This window comes from Trachypithecus francoisi, unplaced genomic scaffold (genome assembly GCF_009764315.1).
Source record: "Trachypithecus francoisi isolate TF-2019V2 unplaced genomic scaffold, Tfra_2.0 Lachesis_group3, whole genome shotgun sequence".
Taxonomy (NCBI): Eukaryota; Metazoa; Chordata; class Mammalia; order Primates; family Cercopithecidae; genus Trachypithecus; species Trachypithecus francoisi.
In genome coordinates this window covers 444,628-471,974 of record NW_022681468.1, presented here as the reverse complement: position 1 = coordinate 471,974, position 27,347 = coordinate 444,628, and the positions used below count along the sequence as shown (strand labels likewise).

General features: G+C 40.0%; 2 gene segments (V, D, J or C); both read right to left on the bottom strand.

The window, feature by feature from the left end:
• The window catches only part of LOC117069611, a 314,331-nt gene that overhangs the window by 229,759 nt on the left and 57,225 nt on the right, over positions 1 to 27,347 (bottom strand).
• On the bottom strand, positions 11,594 to 12,148 carry LOC117069751. The segment is given in 2 exon segments: positions 11,594 to 11,934; positions 12,020 to 12,148. Coding segments are annotated over 2 exon segments (441 nt in total).

Genomic DNA, 27,347 nt, shown 5'->3' with positions numbered 1-27,347 from the left:
ATGTTTTCTTATGTACATTTCCATAAACGGTGTTTCCACCCTAAGAACACATCTCCGATACCTCCAGCATCAGGGAGCACCTGGACCAGGAACCCAGCACAGCTCTCTGACATCTATCACCCAGTTTTTGACAAAGAGACACATCCTGGAGCTCCTCCCAAACAATGACTGTGCACAGTGAAGATGTGAAAGTGTGGCTGCTGCTGGGCACATGGGTGATTCCTGATGGGAAACTATGCTCCAGGAGGAACCAATGGCCTTGATGGAATTAGCTTGGACCACACCATTGTTGGGAAGATCCATCAGACTCCCACCTTCTCCAGCACTCGTTGTGAGATTGGCATAGTGGGCTGACAGTGTCTACAGCCTCAACTGGCCTCCTGAGCACTTTTCTGCCACTTGTCTCTCACCAGCCTCCACCACCTGCACCTCACACTAGACACCTACAAACATGGGGACATTTTGGTCAGAAACTGCCACCTGTAATCACTGTTTTTTCACTCACATGCACTCACACTCAATATCTCTAGTTCTCCATTTTTTGCCTTTTAAAATAGGAACAAGAAAACCCAGCTCAACCCTAAGTCTATGGTGAGCCACGTGTATTCAGAGCTGATCATCAAATCGAAACTCCAGGTAATTCTGGACTGGGGCTCTTCTCCCAGAGCTGTAGGGTCAGGGCTCTACTGGTTTTCATCAGGAGAGCGAGGGCCCTATTTTCACTTCCCCTCCTCTGTAGCAAACGCTGAGGTGGGACGCCTGAGGAGAGAGCAGAGCCCAGGGCAGATGTGAGACTCCTGGAGAAGTTTAGTGTTGATGGCAGCATTTGGAAAATATAATTTCTTGTTACGTGATTTTCTCATTAAAGTTACTAACAATTATTATTTTATTTCTCTTTTACATATTTGAAAAAATAGCAATATAACTACACTTATGAAACTTTAAGACATATAAGAGGAGAAATAGAAAACAATAAAAAACTGAGGAGACTTCAACACCTCACCCTCAATAATGTATAGAACATCCAGAGAAACATTCTTAGGAAGCCCGTGGACTTAAGCACTGCTGAACAAACTCACCTCATAGAGATCTACAGAACATTCCAACCAACAGCAGTGTAACATGCATGCTTCCCAAGCACGTATAAGTATTCTTCATGATGGGTTATATGTTAGATAAAATGACTCTCAGCATTTAAAAAAGTAACGCCAATGATTCTCTAACTTTAAAAAAAAATTCATGAGGTGCCCACCTTCTAAACTCTTTCTAAGAGTCTCCAATCAGTGTATTACCAGTAATAGACAAAGGCAAAAGAAGAAAATCAAACTTTTGACAAGTGTTCTTAGTATATATAAATAAAGTACTCCAAAATCATAGTCAACTAAGTTCTATAAGACTTTAAAAGGATTCTGCACTATGACAAGCTCAAAGTTATTCTTGAGATGCACTGATCATTCAACATCTTCAAATCAATAAATTTGATGTGCTAAATTAAGAGGAAAAGGAAAAGAATCACCTTCTCACCAGAAACAGAAAATAACATTTAAAACATTCAAGATTTCGGCCGGGCGCGGTGGCTCAAGCCTGTAATCCCAGCACTTTGGGAGGCTGAGACGGGCGGATCACGAGGTCAGGAGATCGAGACCATCCTGGCTAACACGGTGAAACCCCGTCTCTACTAAAAAATACAAAAAACTAGCCGGGCGAGGTGGCGGCGCCTGTAGTCCCAGCTACTTGGGAGGCTGAGGCAGGAGAATGGCATGAATCCGGGAGGCGGAGCTTGCAGTGAGCTGAGATCTGGCCACTGCACTCCAGCCTGGGTGACAGAGCGAGACTCCGTCTCAAAAAAAAAAAAAAAAAAACATTCAAGATCTCATAATAAAACCTCTAAAAAGTAAGAAAACAAGCATATAACCTGTACATAATAAAAGTCATATGTAAAGCCATATTTTTATGATACAGAAGAGTGAAAGGTTAAAATAAACCTTTGTAAAAAGGCAAAATAAATGTGATGACATCTTACTTCAAGATTTCAAAAGTAATAACAAAAATAGAATAATGAAAACAGGGTGACATTGGCATAAATATGTAGAAAGAGTTCAGAAATAAACTGATACATCAATGGCAAACTGATTTTCAGCATGAGAACCGACAGTATACAATGGATAAACCAAGTCTCTCCCTAAGAATGTGTTAGAAAAACTGGATCTACACATGCAAAGAATTAAGAACTTTAGGTTAGAATATACACAAAAATCACTCTGAAAGGCTAAATATTTAAACATCTGGCCTGCAATTGTAAAATTTCCCCCACCCAGAAAATAATATTAACAATGATTTCCTGTATTTCACATTAAAGACACACGAAACAAAAGCAGAATTAAACAGGTGGAACTACATCAAAACAAAAAGATTCTGCAAAACATGGAAAAAATTCCAACCTACAGCATGGGAAAATATAATTGCAAGCCACGCATCTGAAAAAGGGTTGATATCCAAAATATACATGCAACATCCGCAACTCATTCGCAAAATCATATTTGCCTGATTGGATAGCGATCCGTTTTTCACCTTAAAAAATTTAAGAACGTAGATCTCATGTTAAAGATTCTTCCCTCTGGGTAATGGTAAGTTCCATGGTACACCTGGTTACAGTAGACTTTGTAGATACTCACTCCAACACGAATACATGTGGTGCTGTGAATTTACTTAGGACAAGTAAAACGGGTGGCCCTGATTCCGTCAGAGCAGAACTGGAGAAAGTGAAATTCCACGGTGACTGAGCAGCCTCGCCTCTCTCTGGGACTCCAGCCTACACTGATGATGGATGATCTTAGGTGCACCGGATATTCCCAGCCATCATCAAAACTGTCATCCTCTACGTCTCACAGAAAAGTGGCGTGTCCATCTGTAGCTTGTCAGCCCTGAATAACAGACAGAAAGAGACTCTAAAATATAATAATATTTACTCTGGGATATGTATTGCAATGGAAATATGTATGAGTGCATTCAGATGAGTAAAGGAAGATAATGAATTAAGGAATAGGCCGGGCGCGGTGGCTCAAGCCTACAATCCCAGCACTTTGGGAGGCCAAGACGGGCGGATCACGAGGTCAGGAGATCGAGACCATCCTGGCTAACATGGTGAAACCCCGTCTCTACTAAAAAATACAAAAAAAAAAAAAAAAAAAAAAAAACTACCCAGGCATGGTGGCAGGCGCCTGTAGTCCCAGCTACTCGGGAGGCTGAGGCAGGAGAATGGCGTAAACCCGGGAGGCGGAGCTTGCAGTGAGCTGAGATCTGGCCACTGCACTCCAGCCTGGGCGACAGAGTGAGACTCCATCTAAAAAAAAAAAATAATGAGGAGGGTTACATCAGCTGTTTTGAGACAATTATCCTGGGCTAGAAGGATTAATAATAGGGTTCACATCAGTGTAATGTTGAACAGGCAGTTGCGGGGCAGTTATTCTTGGAGAAAAGATTCTTGAGTTTGTAGTGGCCTCTGTGCAAAGTTGTGGTTGTGTAGAGTCTGTTGATGGTAGTTCTTGTTATCAGGAATATGTGTGTTAGAACTCTCCTTCATGGCCTTCCCCAGATTCATTCATTAGGGTTTTAACACAAGTGGCTCCATTTTGATTCTGATGCATTTCACAAACTCTAACACTACTTCTGAAGCAGATGACTCTGACAGTTTGCATAGGACAGGGTTAATCCCACATCCGCATCCCATTTTGATCACATAAGCGTATCCCAGTCACTGCTAATGACCAATTGCATTCCCAGAGGAGCCTACACACAACACAGTGGAGGGTCCTGAGAAAATGAGGAGAGAAAGAAGTTCCATTGCCCTCTCCCACGTGGCTGCAGGAGCCACAGCCTGAGCCCCACCTGAGCTCCAAGAAAATGCCTTTACCTCTAGAATGTAGACCATGGAGACCATCTTTTTCTTTTTCAGAAAGCAGGAAAATGGAATTTAAAAGGAAGAACAAACACTACAAAGAAAGAACGAAGTCTGCGAGCAAAAGGAGCACCAGGTCAGTGTGATGCTGACGGGCTTTAGTGTCAGGAGAAGGGTCAGACGAGAAACCTGTGAGCTTCTACATGACACTGACCCTGGCCCAGCCTCTCTATTGCCTGCGATCGGAATCCCAAAGACTGTTCTAGTCCAGGAATCTCCCTGAGGCTTCTGTCCTGTGTCTGATTGGAGAAAACTCACCAGGCACCCCTGAGCTTCCTCGGGACTCTGATCCTGGTGAGGACTTTTCATCTCTGTAAGCAACAATCTGCATTTTGTGCATATGAAAATAGGTTATCATAATATATAGTCATTTAAAAAATACGCAGAGATGACATTACTAAGCACAGAGTTCTGAACTCGGAGAGGTTCACTAGAGGAACTGTAAAAAGATGACGTCCCACATCCTGACAGGAAATCAGGCTCCGTGTGCACCTGCCTCTGGGTTGACTCTGATCGGTGGGTCCCGAGCGCCCCCTGCCGCTGATTTCCCGCCGCGCCCCTGCAGGGAGGTTTGTGTCTGGGCTCACACTGACCTCCCCTCACTGTGTCTCTTCACAGTAATACACGGCCGTGTCCTCGGCTCTCAGGCTGTCCATTTGCAGATACAGCGTGTTCTTGGCGTTGTCTCTGGAGATGGTGAATCTGCCCTTCACGGAGTCTGAGTACCTTGTGCTACCACCAGTATTACTAATACATGAGACCCACTCCAGTCCCTTCCCCGGAGCCTGGCGGACCCAGCTCATGCCATAGCTACTGAAGGTGAATCCGGAGGCTGCACAGGAGAGTCTCAGGGACCCCGCAGGCTGGACCAAACCGCCCCCAGACTCCACCAGCTGCACCTCACACTGGACACCTGCAAACAAAAAGACACCAAGGTCAGAAACCGCCAAATATATCCACTGTCCCTCTCACTCATGTCCCCTCACACAGAATTTCTACTTCACTCTCAATTACCTTTCAAAAGAGCAACAAGGAAAACCCAGCTCAGCACAAACTCCATGGTGTGTTCTGTGTGTTTAGTGCTGATGGCCTAATAGAAACACCTGGGAATTCTGGGGCTGGGCTCCTCTCCCAGAGCTGCAGGGTCAGGGCTGGGCTGCTTTTCATCAGCAGAGGGAGGGACCTATTTGCATGTCTCTTGCTATATAGCAAGCTCTGGGGTGGGACGGCTGAGGAGAAGGCAGTGCTCAGAGCGGATGAGAGTGTCCCGGAAAACACTGGAGTCAATTCTATCTCTCAGGAAATGTAACTTCAGATTACGTGATTGTGCCTTGATAATCATTTAGTATTCATCGCCTTATTTAATTTTTATATACTTGTAGAATATACTTAATGCAAGTGTGAATGTCACATTTTTAGAGAAGATAATTGCATGCAGAACAGAGCAGTTGTGCAATGTGTCCAATATCACACATCTGGACAGAGTTAGCTCTATTGTCTGTGCCTGTGACGCTAAACACTGGAGGAGTCGGCTCCCCTGAGACAGCTCCAGGGTGGTGTGCGACATGCCTAGAGGGGTGTTCAGGATGTCCCACCTGTCATAACAACTTTATGGAATTTTGCCGTTTCTAGTGTTTACCTGAAATATACAATCAGTGTTCACATGTGTGTATTGTCAGGAGTCCGTGAGTATTCAAGTATCAATATTTATCTCTTTCTTGTTTTTTCTCAGCCAATATATTCATTTTTGTTACTGTTTTATTAACAGTCAATTAATAATGGAAACAAATTGATAGTGCAGCATTTGGGAAACGTTGATATATGTGTGCAGTCATTGAGTCAGCACTTCAATCATGCTGTTAGCAATTAAATTAACCTCTATTTTCTTTCTCTCACTTCTCTGTAATTTCATTTAACTACCTTGTTACTCTTACCACCCTTTTCATAGGAAATTCAGATCTTGTTCATGTTAATTTACAATAGTTGCATCTTCTACAATTTATACGAATAAAATCACATGAGATTTACTGTGAATTCTTCAGCTTCCTTCACTCACCACAATTATTTTATAATATTCTCATGTTCTTATGTGAATGAGGCATGCCTTGATTTCAACGGTTCATCGTATTTTGTTACATTAATATTTCTCAATTGTTTGACAATGCACCAAATAATGGATACTTGGTATGTTGTCTCAGTTTCTGAATTTTATTTAGAAATTAGATACTAAGCATTATAATGTAAAAATTGAGAAAATAATCTTATTCTGACCTCGTTAACAAAAATCATGAATAACTACAAAAAATAAACCTTCAACATATCTGAGTTGATGTCACAGAGAAAAAAAAAATCCCTGTATTCTGAGAAAATAGGGGCCTGCAGAGAAACTGGAGTCCACTTATTAGAGTAACTGGGGCAGGTGCCGCTCACGGCGTAGTATTGAAGATAGGAAAAAGCTAACCTGGAAAGGTTTCATGAGTTGTTGAGGACGTGTGTGCTAATCTTGTGAGAGTGTGAAACTCCCAGCACTTGCAGATTTTTCCTACAGGATTGGGGAACTCCCCAGACAACTCACCCACCTGCTGTCCTGTGGTGTGGACTGGGAAGGAAGAACAGCAGCTCTGTTCAATGCTGAATCTCCCTTCACTATATGTAGGAGACATTTATTAAATCTTGTGTCCTTCAGTCACTGGTAGAATCAACTAGAACACAAGGAAACAGAGGACACCAAGGAAACTCTACCCAGAAACACCTCCCATCTCTTTCCTGAGGAATGAAATCCTGAATCTGTGGGGTAAGGACAGTGGGTCAGAAGCTGAGGACGCTGATGAAAATCCACTGTGGCTGGGAAGAGACACTCTGACACTGGGGAAGGGAAGGAACAGAAACACTTATGAGGCCATGCTTCAGAGCCAGTCACACCACCCACAGCTAAGAAGGAGGCTTAGTCAGAAGGTTGGAGAACGTGCCTGTGTCCAAGCCCCTTCACCACACAAACAATCACCAAGTAAAAGTGTCAGCAGGATGCACCTGCCACAGCTGAAAGAGGCTCTCTGGGGAGAATGAAATGTGAAAACCCAAAGCCAAACAGGGACACAAAGGCAGGTATCACTGGAGTAACTTGAAGCTCTTGTGAACAGGAGAAGCTGACTTCAACTGTGATAGCCGTTGCAACCATACACTTGAAATTCAACCCTGAGAAGACTCACAGAAACGTGGTTAATAAAGGCCTAGCAGAATGTAATATGTGATCATCTCCTGGAAGAAAAAAATAAATGCAAGAAAATAAATTACAAGTGAAATACAAACTGAAATTATACACGCATTTCATTTTTATATAAATGTGAAAGCAGATAAAACTATGTTATTAAAAAAGATCCTGAGACAATTTGTCAGCAGATTCGTGTTTCAGGGCACATGTTAGCAAAGTTTCTCTTCGAGTAGCCATGGGATATGCACTCAAAACATAGATCTATACAAAGAAATTAAGATTGTAAAAAAAGGGAAAATCAAGAGGAAGTGCAGTTGTTATCTTTGTAATTGCTATAACATATAACTATACAAAGCGATAAAAACATATGTTATATTTTATATGTAATTGCAAACTGAGGATAAACAAGAAAGTGTGGTGAGAAGGAGGAATTCAAAGCACATAGTTACACTATCTCTGTACTTCATATCAAGGCCATCACAGTGTCTGCATTAGAATCTAATTTTTTACAATTCTTACTGTAAACCTTATGGTAACCAACACCATATTTATAAAAAATGAATTAAATAATCTGTTAATAGAGAAATAAACATCATTATAAAATGCTAATTTAAACAAAAAATAACAGAAAAATTAATATTACCTTTAAAATAGAATTTATTATAGCTGATTTAAAAAAAACAAGACCTAACTGTTAGCTTTGTACAAGAAAGTTATCCTACATATTCACAAATAGAAAAGATAGAGATGGGAAAACATGGATTATGAAAACACGAACCAAAAGAAAGCTATAGTAGCCATGTAAATTGCAGACAAAGTGGACATCAAAAAACACTTTTAGGACTTAACAGGGATATTACATAGAACAAAGTGACCAGTTTTTTTAAAAGACACAAAAAAGACTTAACAAACGTATAATAGATGAAGAATGCACCATTTGTTGTGATTTACAAAACAAACATGATAAACGGAGTAAAGATGTCAGTGAAACCATGCACGTAAGGGTGTCCTGGGGACCATGAACCTTCTTTGTATTCATGGAGGGCACCACTGAGAACGGAATTCTTCTTGAATTTCTCCCTGTTGCCGCCCACACCAATCCTGATCCTGGAGTCTGCTGGACCAAGCTGATGCTGCCGTCAGTGAAGGTGAATCCAGAGGCTGTGCAGGAGAGGCTCAGAGAACTGCTGGGCTGTACAATTTTTCCCCTGAGACTCCACCAGTGAACTTCACACAGGTCTTCTGCAAACACAGAGAGAACAGACTGAACAGCTACGTGTGGAGCAGCCACAGCTGGACCTGATCCACAAGGGACACGAAGATTGAGGGTGATTAGAGAGAAGCCTAGATCAGTGCAGACCCCACGGTGCGGACACCGAGGAAAGGCACAGACATGGGGTGGCTCCTCACCAGGGCCTGAAGGAACAGGGGATGAGCTGCCTTTCACGAAGAGGGGAAGGGACACATTTCCACGTCTTTCTTTTTGTGGTCATGGGTGCACCGCTCAGCATTGCTCATCCATCCTCTGTGTCTGCATTTCAGGGAGGGAAGGGTCAAAGGATTCCTGGGTCTGGATGCACAGGGTTAATCTGCCAATTACTCTTTTTTCTTCTATAAATTGGATACTGTCCAGATATCTTCATAGCAGCAAACATTATCGACAAATAAGTCCAGTAAGAACATAAGAAAAACATTCCCAGAGGAAATGGACATCTGTCTGTAATCAGTGCATTTAGAGCTGCCAACCACTGTTCCTGACAATGAGGCAAAGTTTAGTTACAATGAAGAAAATGCAGATCTATACTTTGTCCGGGCTGGGGTTAATAATTATCATTATCTTGAGATTATTTTGTCGCAAAAGAGTCAATGTGGAAATACGCGTATTTATCTAAGTAAAGAGTTCACATGGAGACATATTTGCTTGTCTGAGACAAGAGTCCACATGAGGAAATGTTATTTCCTGAGGACAGAGTAAATGTAAGGACATATGTGGTGGTCTGAGGAAAGAGTCCACGTGGGGACATGTGTGTTTGTCTGAGGGAAGAATCCTCATGAGTAAAGGTGTGTTTGTCTGACAGAAGAATCCACATGTTGATAGGTGTGTGTACCCATCTCCTTTCAGAGACAGTGTATGCCTGAACTGAGCTGAAGTTTGGGGAAATTCTTTCTCAAACAAGAAAAGAAAATAATGCTCTGGGTTGTTTGCTGGTCAGGAAGAAAAAACCTGGGTCACATAGAAAATCGTTTTTTTTTTATTAAAGGTCTTTAGTGAATGGAAGCATCATATATGCAAACGAGGAAATTTACTTCATTCTTTGTTGCATCTCATAATATCCCCACACTCCCAAATACATTATTAGGCAATTTTATACAGTGTGTATTTAATCCCAAAGTTAATGAACTGCTAAATGTATTTTAATTGTATATATTTAGGTTTATATTTTCCATCACAAAAATATGAGCTTGGACAAATTATTTGTGTCATGTCTCAACCATTGCATATCGCCAGAATAGTCTTACTCTTCTTAAACTGAGCCTGTTTTACTTATTTTATGCCCACTCTCTAAATTCCTGGAATATCCTGTCTGTTTACTTGACTATAGTTTTGGCTTTTACAGAATTTAAAGAGATGAAACGATACCGTGTAATTGAAATGACTTCACCTAAGAAAGTGGAAAATGAAGTTGCTGACATAAGTAACTTTGAGAAATGAGTAGGTTCTGTAAGCTTAAACTGTAAAGAAATCACACATAAGCACTCTATCTAGTAGATAAACCTGTTTCCTACAAGGGTACAGCTTTACATTTCTGATGCTGCTATGCAGGTGTCCTGAAATTGTGTAGCTAATTAATAAAAAGGCACATGGTGGGATGGGGTTCCTCACTTTGCAGTGGGTGGTTATGGACAGTCAAAAAAGGAAGGCTAGAAAGGTCCGTGTGGCAGCACAGTTAGGTGGAGAGACCATTGTCTTCTCATTTCTAATGTAATAAAGTTACAGAAGATTAGATACATAAATAATTTCGATACGTCCATAAACACAGTTTCATATAAACATGCACATTTACTAGGCCAATTGGTTGAGAGGTCCTAGAAGTACTTATACCACACTAACATGCCCGGTATCACAATATTTTATTTTAATACTATTCTTTAAAATCAGAAACAAGCAAGCTTTGGAAAAATGGCTGATTCTATGTACGAAAAAGGTAACATAGAAAACAAGCTTAGAATCTATTGTAATACCAGGAAACAGGGAAGTGTTCAAAAACAAAAGGATGAGCTGTGCTGTAAGGATGCACGATCCAAACTAAATGAGCTCCCAGCACCTAACAAAGCTGTGGTGATTTGAACAATAAAATGAATAATGTAGCATGGATCTTCTTCAGATTATGAAATAGACATCCATAAACCAATAAGGATATTAATAGATGATTAAGTAAAGAAATAATGGGAAGAACACATCTCCTTACAGAAGTGTTCCAAATATCTCCGGTGGATAGTCCTCCAATCAAGTAGGTGAAGTTTAAACACTCGTGATTGAGATAAGAGACATGGTAAAAAATAATCAGTGTATTTTATAACGAGACTCCAGATATAATGCCAAATACATGATCTATGAATGAATAATTTTTCTATGTTTTTTATCTAAATTTGTGCAAACACACACACACACACACACATTTTTCTGCAATACCCACTGATAATGGAGTAAAAAGCAACCACAGAATTGGAGAAAATACTTCCAAGTCACCTGTTTGTTAAATGAAGTATTTTAATTTGTTAAATAAATTTTATAATCAACATGCAAGTAAACTTACAACTAATCAAAAGAAAACAATGCGGTCAAAAATGAACCACCTATCAGGAGAGCCATCTCACCAAAAATTATATAAAAATTGTTAAATATAATTTTTTATTAGGGACATGTGCCTTTAAATAAAAATTAGGTATCACTACTCACCCATTAACATGGTTAAAACTCACAATTCTCATGATGATAAATGGCAATATGAATGTGGAAAACCAAGAAATTTCATGCACTGTCGGTGGGAATTCAAAATGTTACCTACACAACATGAGATTTTTTGGCATTTCTTAACTAGAGATAAAAGAGTTAAAATGTGAACTTGGCGTTTGTGTTTCAAAATATTTCCAACGTTGATTCAGAAATTGGTGTTTGCAAAGATTGATTCAGAGGAAGTTCTGTATCAGATTTTGTTAATTTCATTCATTCTCCAATCCCTGAAATTTACTTACAGAATAAATTTTGTATGATAAATATCTCAAATAACCGAAATTTCTCAAATACACATTGATATTGGTCATTTTCTTTAATGTCTTAATGTCATTTTCTAAGAAAGTCTTCAATCTAATAATCTTTGTCGCCTCCTCCATGCCAGCACAGCTGCCTCCTTCCTGGAGTTTCTGACACTCTCAGGATGTGGTTTTCACACCGTGTCTCTTGTACAGTAATACACGGCCGTGTCCTCCGATCTCAGGCTGCTCAGCTCCATGTAGCCTGTGCTCGTGGACGTGTCCGTGGTCATGGTGACTCTGCCCTGGAAGTTCTGTGCGTAGCCTGTGTTACCATTGTAAGGGGAGATCAGTCCTATCCACTCAAGGCCTTGTCCAGGGGCCTGTCTCACCCAGTGCATGTAGTAGCTAGTGAAGGTATATCCAGAAGCCTTGCAGGAGACCTTCACTGAGGCTCCAGGCTGCTTGATCTCAGCCCCAGACTGCACCAGCTGCACCTGGGAGTGGGCACCTGTGGAGAGGAGACAGGAGTGGATGAACGTCCCCTTGACTGGACTCAATTCCCTTCTCAAGAATGGAACCTGGGAGCCCCTTACCTGTGGCTGCTGCCACCAAGAGGAGGACCTTCCAGGTCAAGTCCATGGTGAGAAGCTGTGCTCTCAGGGGCTTCTCTTGAGGTTGGATGTAGTTGTTGGGTGATGTTCTTAGAGCACAGAACATATTTACCGAAGTGGATATCAGCATATTTGCATATTCATAAGACAGAGCATTTCATAGCTCAAAGCCTGATCCATGATAAGAAAGGGAAGGTAAGTGACACATCAGCCACACAAGAGTGAGATGCTGATGGTCCAAGCCCTAATTCTGCTGGAGGAAATGCACACCCTGCTCCATTTACAAACATTTGTGGACAGAGGTCCTTTCACTGAAGAATAAGCCCATATAGAACAGGCTCCTCACTGCAAACCTGCATTTGATTAGCATAGAGACCACCTGGATCATTTTTGGGACCATCATTCTCCATGACACTGAGAAGGTGCCTTGGTCTTTTACTGGACCCGTCAGGTACCAGCACAGCTCACTGGTGACTCTTAGAAAGTTACTGCTGATGTCCCACATGAGTGTCCAGCAGGCCCTGAGATCCACTGTGTGCTCTGGAAACAGTGTCTCCAGCACCTGCCTGGTGTCTGATCCCCCAGGCTCTTCAAGAGAAACACTCTTGGTTTACAGATTGGCCCTGTGATGCATAATTAGAGCTGATTTTCTCATTTTGTGGACCATAGCAATCAGAATATGTAACAGGAGTTTGAAGTTCTTTATGAACTCTCTAATTTGTGTTTTCCATAATTTTGGCTTACTTTTTTTGAACTCTATTTATTAGATTTTCATGAAGTATTTAAATATTTCCAGTTCATATCCATAGATCCTCATCTTTATATATTGATTTCTGACTCACTAGGTCTGTGCATCTGCCACACTCTCAGACCCACCACTGCCCTGTCACTCACACAACACAGGCAACATTACTTAAAACTGAAGTCTGAAATTCCTATGAATTTCTTATTCATTGGAATATAGTTTCTTCAACTAGTCTGTACCCTTTGAATTAGTAATAACGTGCCCTTCCTTTATATTCTCACTATTATGATAGTATAGTCCTAGAAACCCACTTTAAAAATAGGTCTCATTTCCTTAAGTTATATGAATGTTTTGGATGTAGCAGGACATTTAAAGGCATGTCAGTGACCTATTGAAGAGTTATTTTAGATTTTTTTTTCTGACAAAGGAAGACCCAGGCCCTGAGCCTTCTCTCCAACTTCCTGTGCACCTGCTCTGGGGCTGGAACCTGTCCTTGGCGGCTCCCGAGTGCCCCCTCCGGCCAAGCCCTTGCCTTGCAGTGAGGTTGCCGTGGTGGCTCACAGACATTTTCCCCCCCGGTCTCCAGCCCACCAAAAGTGTCTGTGTCCTGGTTTGTCACTCCTTCAGTGACACCATATACTGCTGACAGCATGTCTTTTAAGAACTGGTTAGCCTTAACAAGCTTATTGAACTCTACAGGGAGACCCGAAGCAAAGATTCTATGACACAGAAGGGAGCCCTTCTATGAAGTTTCACATTTGCTGAGTCAGTGGACACACAGTGAATACAAAAACTTGTAGGATTTGGGGAGTGCCTTGTTTCTTCGTTGGGCTCTTGCAGTTGAATGCTGCATCTGAGAATATCCGCGGGTGCAGATACATTCAGAATAAAGCCAACTTTGTATCTACTGTACCAATAACACATATTTTCCTTTCCTCCTAATTTCTAGCCTATAAAATGAGCCTCCTACACAGACACAAGGCCTAGGTTTATGGCTTTTTTCTCTTAGAAATCTGAGGCAAACAGAACACAGATGGAGACTTGGGAAGTGCATGCAATCATGTTTACAATGTTAATAGTTCTTTTTAGAAGATACTTATTCAACTTCAGTCTCTCTTCCTTCCTCACTGTTTTCTAGGGTCCTGCAGACATCACCCCATCCCACTTTGTTTTATGCATTTTTTTTCTCAGCTAGGAACCCTGAAAATGCCCCATGATAAAAGAATCTGAGGTCAATAGATTTGCCAAGACCTTTTGTTCAAAAAACGTATGTCAGAGGCTTCAAATTTCCCCACTGTCCTTGTCTTATTCTCTGCCACTGACTTTCAGTTTCCTTATGTTCTCCTCCTCAGACAGAGTCTGCACATTGTCACACTTTCATCTTTAACCCAGACCCATATGTTATGGGTTGTTGCCACTGGATGGCATTTCTGATAGAAAAAGACTAACCTGGAAATTTTAATAAGTTACTTGAGGATTTATGTGCTAATGGTGTTAGAGTGTGAAGCTCCTAGTGCTTGTTGGCTGTTTCCACAGAATTTGGGAAAATTCCCAATTTCCCCACTGCTGTCCTTTTGTGTTTACTTGAGGAGAAGAACAGGAGGCACTGCTGAATTATTGAATCCTCCTCCACTATTTCCAGGAGTCAAATCTACTTAAACGTGTGTTCTATGGTTACTGGTGGGGTCAACAGAAACAGATTAAAACAAAGTGGGATGGGGTGATGTCTGCAGGACCCTAGAAAACAGTGAGGAAGGAAGAGAGACTGAAGTTGAATAAGTATCTTCTAAAAAGAACTGTTAACATTGTAAACATGATTGGTTGCACTGACCATCAGAAGCGAACTGATACCTCAGACATAGAAGAGATAAAGGAAAGGCACTTACTACTTCCTTACACAAAGACTGAAGAAAATAAAAGGCTTTGACAGAAGAAGAGAAGGAGGATGAATAGTCTGAGGAGCAGATCACCAGGAACAACCAAAAGAGATAAAACCAGTCTTAAAGTGGTGTTTCAGCTCCACAAGCAGCTGAGGAAAGTAAAAGAAAGTCAACACCGTGCATATGCTGAGTTATTGATAGAAAAGCATTTATAGCTGTGTGGCTGACACAACTAAGAAAACAAAAACCTTTGCATAAAAATACAGTTTGGATTGAGGATACACAATCCTTATTATTAAAATTATACTGATCAATCATCACTAGTATTACTGTGATAATATGTAGGATTATAAATTGAATTGAATCTCTGTTCTAAGGTTAAGTTTTTGTAGGTGACCAAAACCAAAAAGTAAAACAAAATAAGACAAAACATGAGTTACAAGGAAGAAGTGTTAAGAGATCCTGGGGTAGACCTTTTCTTTACAAGGTCAAAAAATAGCAAGTTCAAACACGAAACCCCACCCTCCCCAGCGACCTAATGTGGAGCTGCCTCCTAAGGGAGCCCTTGTGTCTGAGTGCCCCCTGCTGTACTGAGTGCTCCCTGGTGGTTCTGAGCACTCCCTATTGTCCTGAGCACCCCCTGGTGGTTCTGAGCGCCCCCTGGTGTCCTGAGTTCCCGGTGCTGATCTGAGCAGGCCCCTTGCTGTCCTGAGCTCCCCACAACAGTCCTGGGTAGTTCTGAGCTCCCTGGTGATTCTGAGCACCCCCTGGTGTGCTGAGCGCCCTCTGGTGTCCTGATTGCCCCAGGGTTTCCTCAGCGCCCCCTGGTGGTTCTGAGCACTCCCTATTGTCCTGAGCACCCCCTGGTGGTTCTGAGCGCCCCCTGGTGTTCTGAGTTCCCCCTGATTTCCTGAGCGCCTCCTGGTGATCTGAGCACTCCTTGTATTCCGAGACCCCCTGGTGTCTTGAGCACACCCTGATGTCCTCAGTGGTCCCTGGTGTCTTGAGCTCCCCCTTGGTGATCTGAGCACCACCTTCTACTCTGAGCACCCCTGGTGTTCTGAGCATCCTCTGCTGTCCTGAGCACCCCCTGAATTCTGAGAACCCTCTGGTTTCCTGTGTGTCTCCTGGTGGTTCTGAGCACCCCCTCGTGGTTCTTAGCCCCCCATGTTGTCCTAGGCACCTTGTCATGTCCTGAGTGCCCCCTGGCGTTCTGAGCTCCCATGGTGTCCTCCGTGCCCCTTGGTAATTCTAAGTGTCTCCTGGCGGTTCTGAACACCCCCTGGTGTCTTGAGTGCCCCATGGTGCCCTGAGCACCCCCTGGTGGTTCTCAGCTGCATTTACAATGCAATTTCCTCCCACCTCCCTACATGGAGGTTTGTCTGGGCTCACACCGTTTGACCCTGCCTTGCTCACAGTCCTTGGCCTTGGCTCTCAGGTTCGTCATCTTAAGGGAGAATCTTCTGGAAAGAGTGTCCTTAAGGACTGTTAATCTTCTTTTTACTCAAGCAGGGTACCAGGGAGAACTTCCACTCGAATTACTTTGTTACCACCACACCATGAAGCCTGTCATGAAGCCTGCTGGACAAAACTTATGCTGTTTTCTATGAAAGTGAATCCAGAGGCTTTGGAGAAAAATCTGAGAACCCCAGGGCTGTAGCATTTCTCCTCCTGCCTTCTTCAGACAACTTCACACAGACTTCTGCAAACACAGAGGGAAGAGAATGAGAATAGCTTCATGTGGAGCAGCCACCACTGAGCCTAAACCACAGGGAACCTGGATGTTGAGAGTGATGAGAAGGGAAGTCCAGATCAGCCCTGACTCCATGGTGTGGACGTTGAGGAAGGGCACGAATTTGGGATGACTTTTCACCAGGACCTGCAGGGACATGGGATGAGCTGCTTTTCATCAGCAGTGGAGGGGCCTCATTTCCATGTCTTTCTCATTGTTTGTGCTGCTCAGCAGGGATCTTCTCATCTCTGCCTCTGGATTCCAGGGAGGGCAGGGCCAAAGGATTCCTGGGACTGGATATTCAGACTTAATTTCCCCATCATGTTTCTTTTTCTCTAAGGTGGACTCTGTTTGGGTACCTTTACAATATCAATGTTTATTAACATGTAAATACATTAAACAAAGGAAAATAAATCTTTCCCAGAGGAAACAGACAACTACCTGTAGTCTGTGCATTTAGAGCTGCAAACCACTGTCCTTGACAATACTGCAAAGTCTTCAGTTAGAATTTTAAAAAAATGCACATCTACAATTGTCAGAGTTGGAGTCTATAATTACCTCTATCCTGAGCTCATTTTGCCACACAACTCATCAGTGTCAGACATATCAGACATACGTGCTTGTCTGAGAGAAAAGTCAAGGCGGGAACATGTGTACTTATCTGAGGGAAGATTTCACGTGAGGACAGGTGTGCTTGTCTGAGGGAAGAGTCAACACGGTGATGTATGTGTTTGTCTGAGGGAAAGGTTCATGTGGGGACAGGTGTGTGTATTGTCTGATGGTGAATGCCCACTGAGAGGCAGTGTGTTTCTATACTGAACTGGAGTTAGAGGGAAATCTTTCTCAGTCAAGGGTAGATAAGAACCCTCTGGATTATTTGCTTCTCAGGAAGGAATCTTGGTTCCACATGAATCTGATCAAAGGAAAGTCTCTTGTGAGTGGATATATCCTATATGCCGAAGGGGAAAGTTACTTCATTCCATGTTGCCTGAGTCTTATGCCCACATTGTATAAAGTCATTAGATTTTGTCTTTTTACTTTTTGAAACAGAGTCTCGTTCTGTAGCCCAGGCTGGAGTGCAGTGGCATGATCTCAGCTCACTGCAAACTCTGCCTTTTGAGTTAAAGTGATTCCTGAGCCTCAGCCTCCTCAGAGGATTTCCCTCAGGGATCCTCTCATGCCTCTGCTAATATTTTGTACTTTTAGTAGAGACGGGGATTCACCATGTTGCCCAGGTGCTCTCGAACTCCTAGACTCAAGTGTTTCACCCACCTCAGCCTCTTAAAGTGCTTGGATTACAGGCACGAGCCACCACGCCCGGCCGAGATATTTTTATAGAATCTGCATTTTATCTTGGGGTTCATGAGGTGTGGAATAATTTTGTAAGTTGCATATATTTAGTTTAACATTTTGTATCATAAAATTATGAGGTTTGACAAATTGTGTCATGTGTCCACTAATGCATATAATAAAGAAATTTTCTCTGTTGGTAAACAGTGCCTGCTTCTCCTAATTTATACTCTCTCTATATATTTGTAGAAAATCCTCATATATTTCCATGATCTACACTTTTGTCTTTTACAGACTGCCAAATAACAATTATACAGCATATTTGAAATAACCTCATTGAAGCCGGTGGCACATAAAGTCTCTCATCTAAATAACTTTGGAAATGAGGGGATTCTGTAAGAGTAAAATATAAAGAAACTGAACTTAAACACTGTATCCTAGTAGATAAACATTCTTCTTAAAGTGGTACTATTTAACAATTCTGATAGCACTGTGCATGCATAATGAAATGTATAAAGAATGCAATGTATGGCATATGGTTTTAAGGGTTCCTGCCTTTGCAGTTGGTGGTTATGGACAGTCAAGGAAGGAAGGCTAGAAAAATCCACATGGTGTCAGAGTAGAGTGCAGCACCAGTGTTTTCTGAGGTTTGATGTAATAAAGGAACAGAATATTAGGTACTGAAATCATTTAGATATGTCTGTAAAATGGGTTAATATACCTATGCACATTTGCTAGGTCTGTTGGCTTAGAGATCCTAGAAACACTGATAAAACATTAACAACACACACAGCCAATACCACAATTATGTATTTTAACATAATTATTTAGTACTAGGAACCCAGTAATCCTTGCAGAAAGAACTGACTATGTATCAAAAGATAATAGAGAAAATGAGCTTAGAATTTTTTGTAATACCAGGAAATAGAGAATTGCTCAAAAACAACAGGATAGGGTGTGCTCTAAGGAAACCGAATCCAAAATAAAAGAGCTCACAGCACTTAAAAAAGCAGTGGTGATTTGAGAAATACAAGGAATAATGTAGCATTGTGTATTTTCGAGAGTATAAAGTAAACATCCATGAACTAATACTAATATTAATATTTTATTAAATAAAGAAAATTGGAAAAAATACACCTCTCATGCATAAGAATTTCAAGTATCTTAAGTTAATTATCCTCCTGCCAAGTAGGTGAAATTTAAACACTGATGCTGTGATTGTGTCCTGAGATTAGAGACAAGGAAAAAATTCTGTTAGTGAGTTTCATAATGAGTTTTTAGATATAATGCCAAAAACATGATCTATGAAAAATGAAAATTATTTGCCACAAGTTTATACACACACACACACACACACACGTATGTATTTATATAAATATCTTTCTGCCAGAAACATTGATAAAGGAGCAGAAAGACAATACAGACTTGGAGAATACACTTGCAGATCATATATTTATTAAACGACTTTTTGTTACCTTGATAAATGACTTTTATTATGAGTGTGTAAGGAAACTTACAACTGATCAAAAGAAAACAATGTAACAAAATGAGCCAAATATCAGAACAGACACTTCATCCAAATTATTTAAAAATAATTAAATATAAATTTTCAATCAGGGACATGTGCATTTAAACAACAATGAGATACTACTACTCATCTATTAGAATGGTTAAAATCCACAATTCTCATAATGCCAAATGGCAAGAGGATGTGGAAGAACATGATCTCTCATGTATTTCTGACATAAACTTAAAATCATCATGGCACACAATGAAAAAATGTTAAAATATTTTGATACTTCATACAATGAAGATAAAAGTAGACTTAAAATGTGATCTAGCAGCCGCACTTAAAATATTTACAACACCAATTCAAAAACTGTTATTCACACTAATATCTTCAGAGGAACTCTTATATCAGTTTTATTAATTTGATTTATTCTCCACTCCCTGAATTTTGCCTACAAAATAAATGTCGTATGAAAAATTTCCCAAATAATTAGGAGTGCATACAAATTTTATTGTTCTTTTTCTTCAATGACTTGATCTCTCTTTCTGAGAAAGTCTTCAATCTAATAACCCCTGTCTTCTCTTCAGCCCAGCACAGCTGCTTCCTCCCTGGAGTTTCTGACCCTCTCAGGATGTCGGTGTTCACACTGTGTCTCTTGCACAGTAATACACGGCTGTGTCCTCAGATCTCAGGCAGCTCAGCTCCATGAAGGCTGTGCTTGTGGACGTGTCCCTCGTCATGGTGACTCTGCTCTGGAAAGTCTGTGCACAGCTTGTGCCACCAGTATTAGTGTTGATCCCTCCCATCCACACAAGCCCTTGTCCAGGGGCCTGTCGCACCCAGTCCACGTTGTGGTTGGTGAAGGTGTATCCAGAAGCCTTGCAGGAGACCTTTACTGAGTCTCCAGGCTTCCTCACCTCAGCCCCAGACTGCACCAGCTGGACCTGGGACTGGGCACCTATGGAGAGGACACAGGAGTGAACAAAATTCTCTTTGACTGAACCAGGTCCACTCCTCAGCTATGGGACTAGAAAACCCCTTACCTGTAGCTGCTGCCACCAAGAATAGGATCCTCCAGGTCCAGTCCATGGTGATAAGCTGTGCTCCCAGGGGCATCCTTAGATGATGGATGTGGTTGTTGGGTGATGCTCTCAGGGCACCCACATACTTATGTTTACATCAGAGGAGCTCGGATGTTTTGCATATTCATGAGGCAGGGTATTTTAAAGCTCAAAGTCTCATCTAGGATGAGAAAGAGGACATAGATGCCACATCGGCCATACAAGAGTGGGATACTGAGAGACCAAGCCCTAATCCTGCTTTAGGAAATTCATCCCCTGACCCATTTCTAAGCTTTCAGTGGGCAGCACTCTTCCCACTGAAGAACAAGCCCAATCCCAGTATTTGCTCCTCACAGTGAACCCACATTTTATTGGCATAGGGATTACCTGGATTGTTTCTGGGACCATTATTATCTCTGACATTGAGGAGGGACCGTGACTCCATCCCGGTCCCATTAGAAACAGTCAGAGCTCACTGGTAACTCTGAATAAGTGGCCACTAGTTATCCTACATGAGGGTCCAGTAGGCCCCATGGACAGTTCTGAGATCTGCCGGGCACTTCCAAGACAGAATCCCCAGCACCTGACTGAGACTCCTCAGCAGCCAGGCCTTTCAATGGGAAGACTCTTGCTTTGCACATTTGCCCTGTGATGATTGGTTCTGAGTTTTCCCTCCCACTGACAGTAGTAATCAGGGGTTGAAATAAGAAAAGGAATGTGAATTTCTTGATAAATTCATACACCCCAAAATAATTACCAAGTAATTTGTGTTTTGAATAAGTTTGGCTTTTATTTCATACTCCATTAAATAGAATTAAAGTATTTACATAAGTTTTAGTTTATATCCATAGATTGTCATATTTCCATATTGATTGATTTTGATCCACTTGATCTGTGCACCTGCCACACTCTCAAATCCACTAGTGCCAAGTCACACACACAATGCAGGAAACATTACTTAGCTCTGAATTCTGAATATCTTATTGATGGGAATATAGTGTCTCCCACAGTTATGTACCAATTGAATTAGTAAAGCCATCTGTATCCTTCATAGTCTCACTGTTAAGATATTTATTATCCTAGAATTCCACTTTTAAATATAGTTCTCATTGCTTTATTGAGTGACATAAGTGGTCCAGATGAAATAGGCTATTTAAAGGCATATCAGCAACTTGTTGAACACTTATTTTAGAATGATTTTTTGAATAAGGAAGCCTCAGACCCTGAGAGAATAATTCTCATTATTTATCTCCCACAAATAAGTGAGATTATATAGTTTTCTGTTCCTGATTTAGTTTGCTGAGAGTAATGAGCTCCAGTTCTATCATGTTCCTACAAAGGACATAATTTCATTCTTTTCTTAGCTGCATAGTGTTCCATGGTTATATGTACCACATTTGTCTCTACCCATTCTGCCAGTGGAATTTAGGTAAATTCATGTCTATGCTATTGGGAATAGTGCTGCAATGAACCTTCATGTTTATATTCCTTTTGGTATATGTCCAGTTGGGAGATTGTTGGGTCAAATGAAAGTTCTGTTTTAGGTTATTTAAGGGATCACCACAATGCTTTCTACAATGGTTGAACTAATTAATATTTCCACCAGAAGTGTATGTGTTCCCTTTTTTCCTGCAACTTTAGCAGCATCTGTTATTTTTTTTTTAAGATTAGCCATTCTGACTGGTGTGAGATGGTACCTCATTGTGGTTTTGATATGTATTTCTCTAATGATAGTGATATTCAGCACGTTTTTCTCTGCTTGTTGGCCACATGAAGGTCTTTTTTTCTTAAGTGTCTTTTCACGTCCTTTGTCATTTTTTTCTTGTATGTTTGTTTAAGTTCCATCTAGATTCTAAATGTTAGACTTCTGTCAGATGTAGAGGTTGCAAATATTTTTTCCCAATCTGTAGGTTGCCTGCTTGTTTACTCTGTTGACAGTATATCTTGCTATGCAGAAGCTCTTTAGTTTACTTAGGTCCCATTTGTCACTTTTTGATTTTGTTGCAACTGCTTCTAGCATTTTCATCATAAAGTCTTTACCTGTTCTAATGTCCTGAATTGTATTTCCTAGGTTATTATCCAGAGATTTTATAGTCTTAGGTTTTACATTTAGATCTTTAATCCAAATATATATTTTTTCAATTGATACTGAAAAAGCATTTGATGAAACTCAACATTCTTTCATGAAAAAAGAAAGAAATCTTTACAAACTGGGCATAAAAGGAACACATTTCGACATAAGAAAACTTATATTTGGCTGGGCGCCGTGGCTCACGCCTGTAATCCCAGCACTTTGGGAGGCCGAGATGGGTGGATCACGAGATCAGGAGTTCAAGACCAGCCTGGCCAACATAGTGAAACCCGTCTCTGTTAAGACTACAAAAATTAGCCGGGCGTGGTGGCGCGTGCCTATAATCCCAGCTACTCGGGAGGCTGAGGCAGGAGAATCAGTTGAACCCGGGAGGTGGAGCTTGCAGTGAGTCGAGATGGTGCCACTTTACTCCAGCCTGCCAACAGAGCGAGATTCCAAAAAAAAAAAAGTTGTATTCCAGAGACTTTCCTCTGATATCATATTGAATAAGAAAAAAACTAAAAGTATGTTCTCTAATATCTGGAACATGACAAATATTCCCACTTTAACCATGATTAAAGCATAAACCGTGCTGCTGCCACCTTAGTCGGCTTTTATCTGCAAGCACCACCTCCTGGCCTCGTGTTTGAACTGCATGACCTAATACAAAGTCACTAAGACAGGTGTACAGCACTTGAAAATGAGATTAGATTATCAATATTTCTGTAATTCCAGCTCCGGAAAAGACCATAGGGCAACTAACACACCCACTATGCTACTACTACAACTAGAATTTGAAAAAACCACCATGCCAAAGCTATTAATAACAGAAGAAATCATACAGGGTATATGCTCCTCACCTGGTTATTCCCATCAAGGCTGGTGCTTTTGCTTGTCAGGCTCAGAGGTTCATCTCTGCCCAGCTTTGTCCCCCTCTCAAGGGCTGAACAGAGAACTCAGGTCACTGTGCATTTCATAGACCAGTCCATTGCCTAAGGCAACGGAGAGCTTCTCCCTGTGCACAGATATCAAGCATGCACTCAGCTGCTTCCGCCACAGTCGGCTCAAACCTGTAAGGCCATCTACTAATATAAAGGGTGAACTTAACAAGCCAGTACAATATCTGCTGAAACAAATGCATTCCAAATGAGAAATAGTTCCTGAGGCCTCCACTATCTAGGACCTGCAGGAGCCAATGAGCCTGCTTCTGGGCCCAGAACATTGTTACTACAGCCATCATTTCTGAAAGCCATTAAATAATGGTCATCTGTAGACAAGGAACTCTTACAGAGTCTTTGTCACCAAGTAAACCAAGAACCAAATCAAAAGACCCACACAATATGCATTATATTCACATACTCAGCAGAATGGAATTTTCATCAAAATCAAAACAAATTCAGAAATAATAAGAAGAGATAGTTTAGCCAATGAAAAACAAACAGATAAGCAATTCTAGAAGTATGAAAAAATACAGTTACAACACCTCAAATATCACCTTAGCTCTCCAGCAATAGAATCTAAACAACATGATATGTTTATAATGTCAAATAAATAATTCAAAATGTTGATTTTAAAGAAACTCAATTAAATCCAAAAGAAAATTGAGAACCAACACGAATAGATCAGAACTACTCAAGATTGACCTAAGAGATTTATTTTTAAAAAATAATCTTCAGGGAATAAAAACTTGATTGAATTAATTACGAAATACAGTTTAAAATTTAACAATAAAATACACTAAAAAGAAGAAAGAACATCAAACCTAAGAGACAGATATTTCAAATTAACCCAGTACAATAAAAATAAGAAAAAAAAACAAACGAACTCATTGGGAAGTATAGGATTATGTAAAACAACTGAACCAATGAACCATGGATATTCCTGGGGGAGAAAACTAGTAAAAAGGCTTAGAAGAACAATTTAATGAAATAATTGTTAGAAAATATCTCTAGTCTTGCTACAGATTTGTACATGCAGATAAAAGAGGCACAGAAAACTCCATGACAAGACACTGGAAGACAGACATTACCAAGATCTACAGTCCTCAGACTATCTAAAGTAAATAGGAAGAAAAAAATTCTAAAATTCACAATAGAAAAGTGTTTAACAATCTATAGGAAATTCTATTGTACCAACAGTGTACTTCTCAGCATAAACTTATAAGATAGAAGTGATTGGACTCCCAATTTTAGACTTCTTAAAGAAAAAAGAAAAAAGTATATGTCAATAATTAATTTTGTATCCTGCTAAACTGTTTCATAAATGAAGGATAAATAAAGTATTTCTAAGGCAAGCAAATGCTAAGGACATTTCTGTACACTAGACTGGACCTACAAGAAATACCCGAGGCAGAGACATAAACATAGAAGCAATAGGACAATACCGCCATAAAACACACGAAATTATAAAACTCACTGTGAACACTACTGCACAATAATGACCACAAAGCCGCTAGTTAATAATTAACATGACAACAGCAGCAAAACCTCACATATCAGTATTGTTTGAATATAAATGAGTTAACTTCTTCACTTAAAAAATATAGATTGGTGGCAAAACCTCACATATCAGTATTGTTTGAATATAAATGAGTTCAATTCTTCATTTTAAAAAATATAGATTGGTGGAATGAATTAAAAAGAGGTTCCTAATTTATGCCACTGACAGGAAACTCACTTAATTGGTAAAAACATATAGATTCAAGTTCAAGGGGTGGAAAAAGATATTTCATGCAAATGGACACCAAAAGCAAGCAAGAGTATCTATGCTTATGTCATATAAAACAAACTTTAAATAAACACCAGTAAGTAAAGACAAAGAAACTCATTATGTAATGATAAAATGATTGAGTAAAAATAGCAATTCTAAATCTATATGCACTCTACACCAGAAAACCCATGTTCATAAAACAAATGGTATTAGACCTCAGGAAAAACGTGGATGGCAGTACAATTGTGATTGACTTCAATGCCCACCTGACAATATTAGGCAAATCACTGAGATAGAAAATCAACAAAGAAGCATAAGACTTAAATTGGACTTTAGACCAAATGAACCTAGCAGATATTAACAGAACATTCTACCTAAGAACTGCAGAATATACATTACTCCCATTAGCACAGAATATTTTCTAAGATAAATTATATACTATGACAGAAATAAGAGTCTCAATAACTTCTTGAAAATGAAATATATTCTCAGACCACAGTAATGTAAAGCTAGAAATTAAACCCTAGAAGAATATTCAAAACTACACACACATGAAAATTCCACAACTTGCTACTGAGTAAACTTTGGGTCAACGACAAAATTAAGAAGGATATTGTAACATGTTTGAAATGATTAAAAAGAGAGAAACAGCATACCAAAACCTCCAGTTTACAGCAAAAGCTGTGCTAAGGGGGAAGATTATAGTGTTAAATGCCTACATCAAAAAGACAGAAAGATCACAAATTAAAAACCTAACATTACATATCAAAGAACTGGAAAAACAACAACAAACCAAACACACAGCAGAAGAAAACAAATAACAAAGACCAGAACAGAACGAAATAAAGTGAAGAACCAGGAAATACAAAGAACCAACAAAATAAATGATTGGGTTTTTGAGATGACAAATAAAACTTACAGACCACTAGCTAGATCAGGCAAGTAAAGTAGAGTGGCAATCTAAGTAAGCAGAATGAGAAATGAAACTAAAACATGACAACTGATGCCACAGAAATATAAACGATCAACATAGACTACTGTGAACATCTCCAGGCTCACAAACTAGACAATTTAGAGTAAACAGATAAATGTCTGGAAACATGAAATCACCCAAGATTGAAACAGGAAGAAATAAAAATCCTAAGGAGATGGTCAAAAAATAGTGATATTGAAGCAGTAATTAAAAAGAAAATCTCAACAAAAATGCCCTAAAATGGATGGATTTAAAAGCTGAATTCTGCCCAGTATATAAAAAGAACAGCTATAGCAACTCTATTAAACCTGTTTCAAAACACTGAGGAGAGGGTGTTTCTCCCTAACTCATTCCACAAAGCCACCAACAGCCTGACACCACCTCCATGCCAGGACCCAAACAGGAATACTACAGATCAATATCACTGCTGACTGTGGATGGAAAAATCCTCACAAAGGCACAAGAAAATTGATTGTAACCACATATCAAAAAGATAATATGCCACAATCTACTAAGTTTTATTTCAGGGATGCAATGATTATTTGACATGCACAAAGCAATAACTGTGATTCATCACATAAATAGAATTCAAGACAAAAAAACCATATAATCATGTCAATGGGTGCAGGAAAAAAGTTTGATAACATTTAACATTTCTTTGTGATAAAAACCCTCCAAAAATTAGAGTAGAAGGAAAACATACCTCAAATTAATAAAAATCATATATGACAAACTCACACATAGCATTATACTGAATAGGAATATGTTGAAAGTATTCCTCCTAAGACTCAGAACATGTCAAGGATGCCCACTTTCATCACTCTTAATCAATATAGAACTTGAAATCCTAGCGAGAGAAATTAGGCAAGAGAAAGAAATAAAGGCACCCAAATTGGAAAAGAGGAAGTAAAATTTTCTGTGTTTGCTGATAATACGATTTTGTACTTAGAAAACTAATATCCTTTCAAAATTCTCCTAGAATTGATAAGATCATTCAGTAAAATTTTAGAATGAAGGAAAAAAAACATAAAAATGCTAGTAGTATTTTTATACACAAGTAGCAATCAAGCAAAGAACCATATTAAAAACACTACTATTTACTATGGCCATAAAAAAGAAAATATTTGGGCATTAATTTAACCAAGGTGGTGAAAGACGTCTCCACAAGAAAAACTACAAAACACTTATAATGGGAATTTTTGATGACACAAAATATTGAAAAACATCCCATTATCATAAATGGAAATAATTAATGGCCATAGATTGAAAGGTTAAAATGATCATATTGCCCAGAGCAAGTTACAGCATCCAAGTAATTCGTATCAAAATACTAACATCA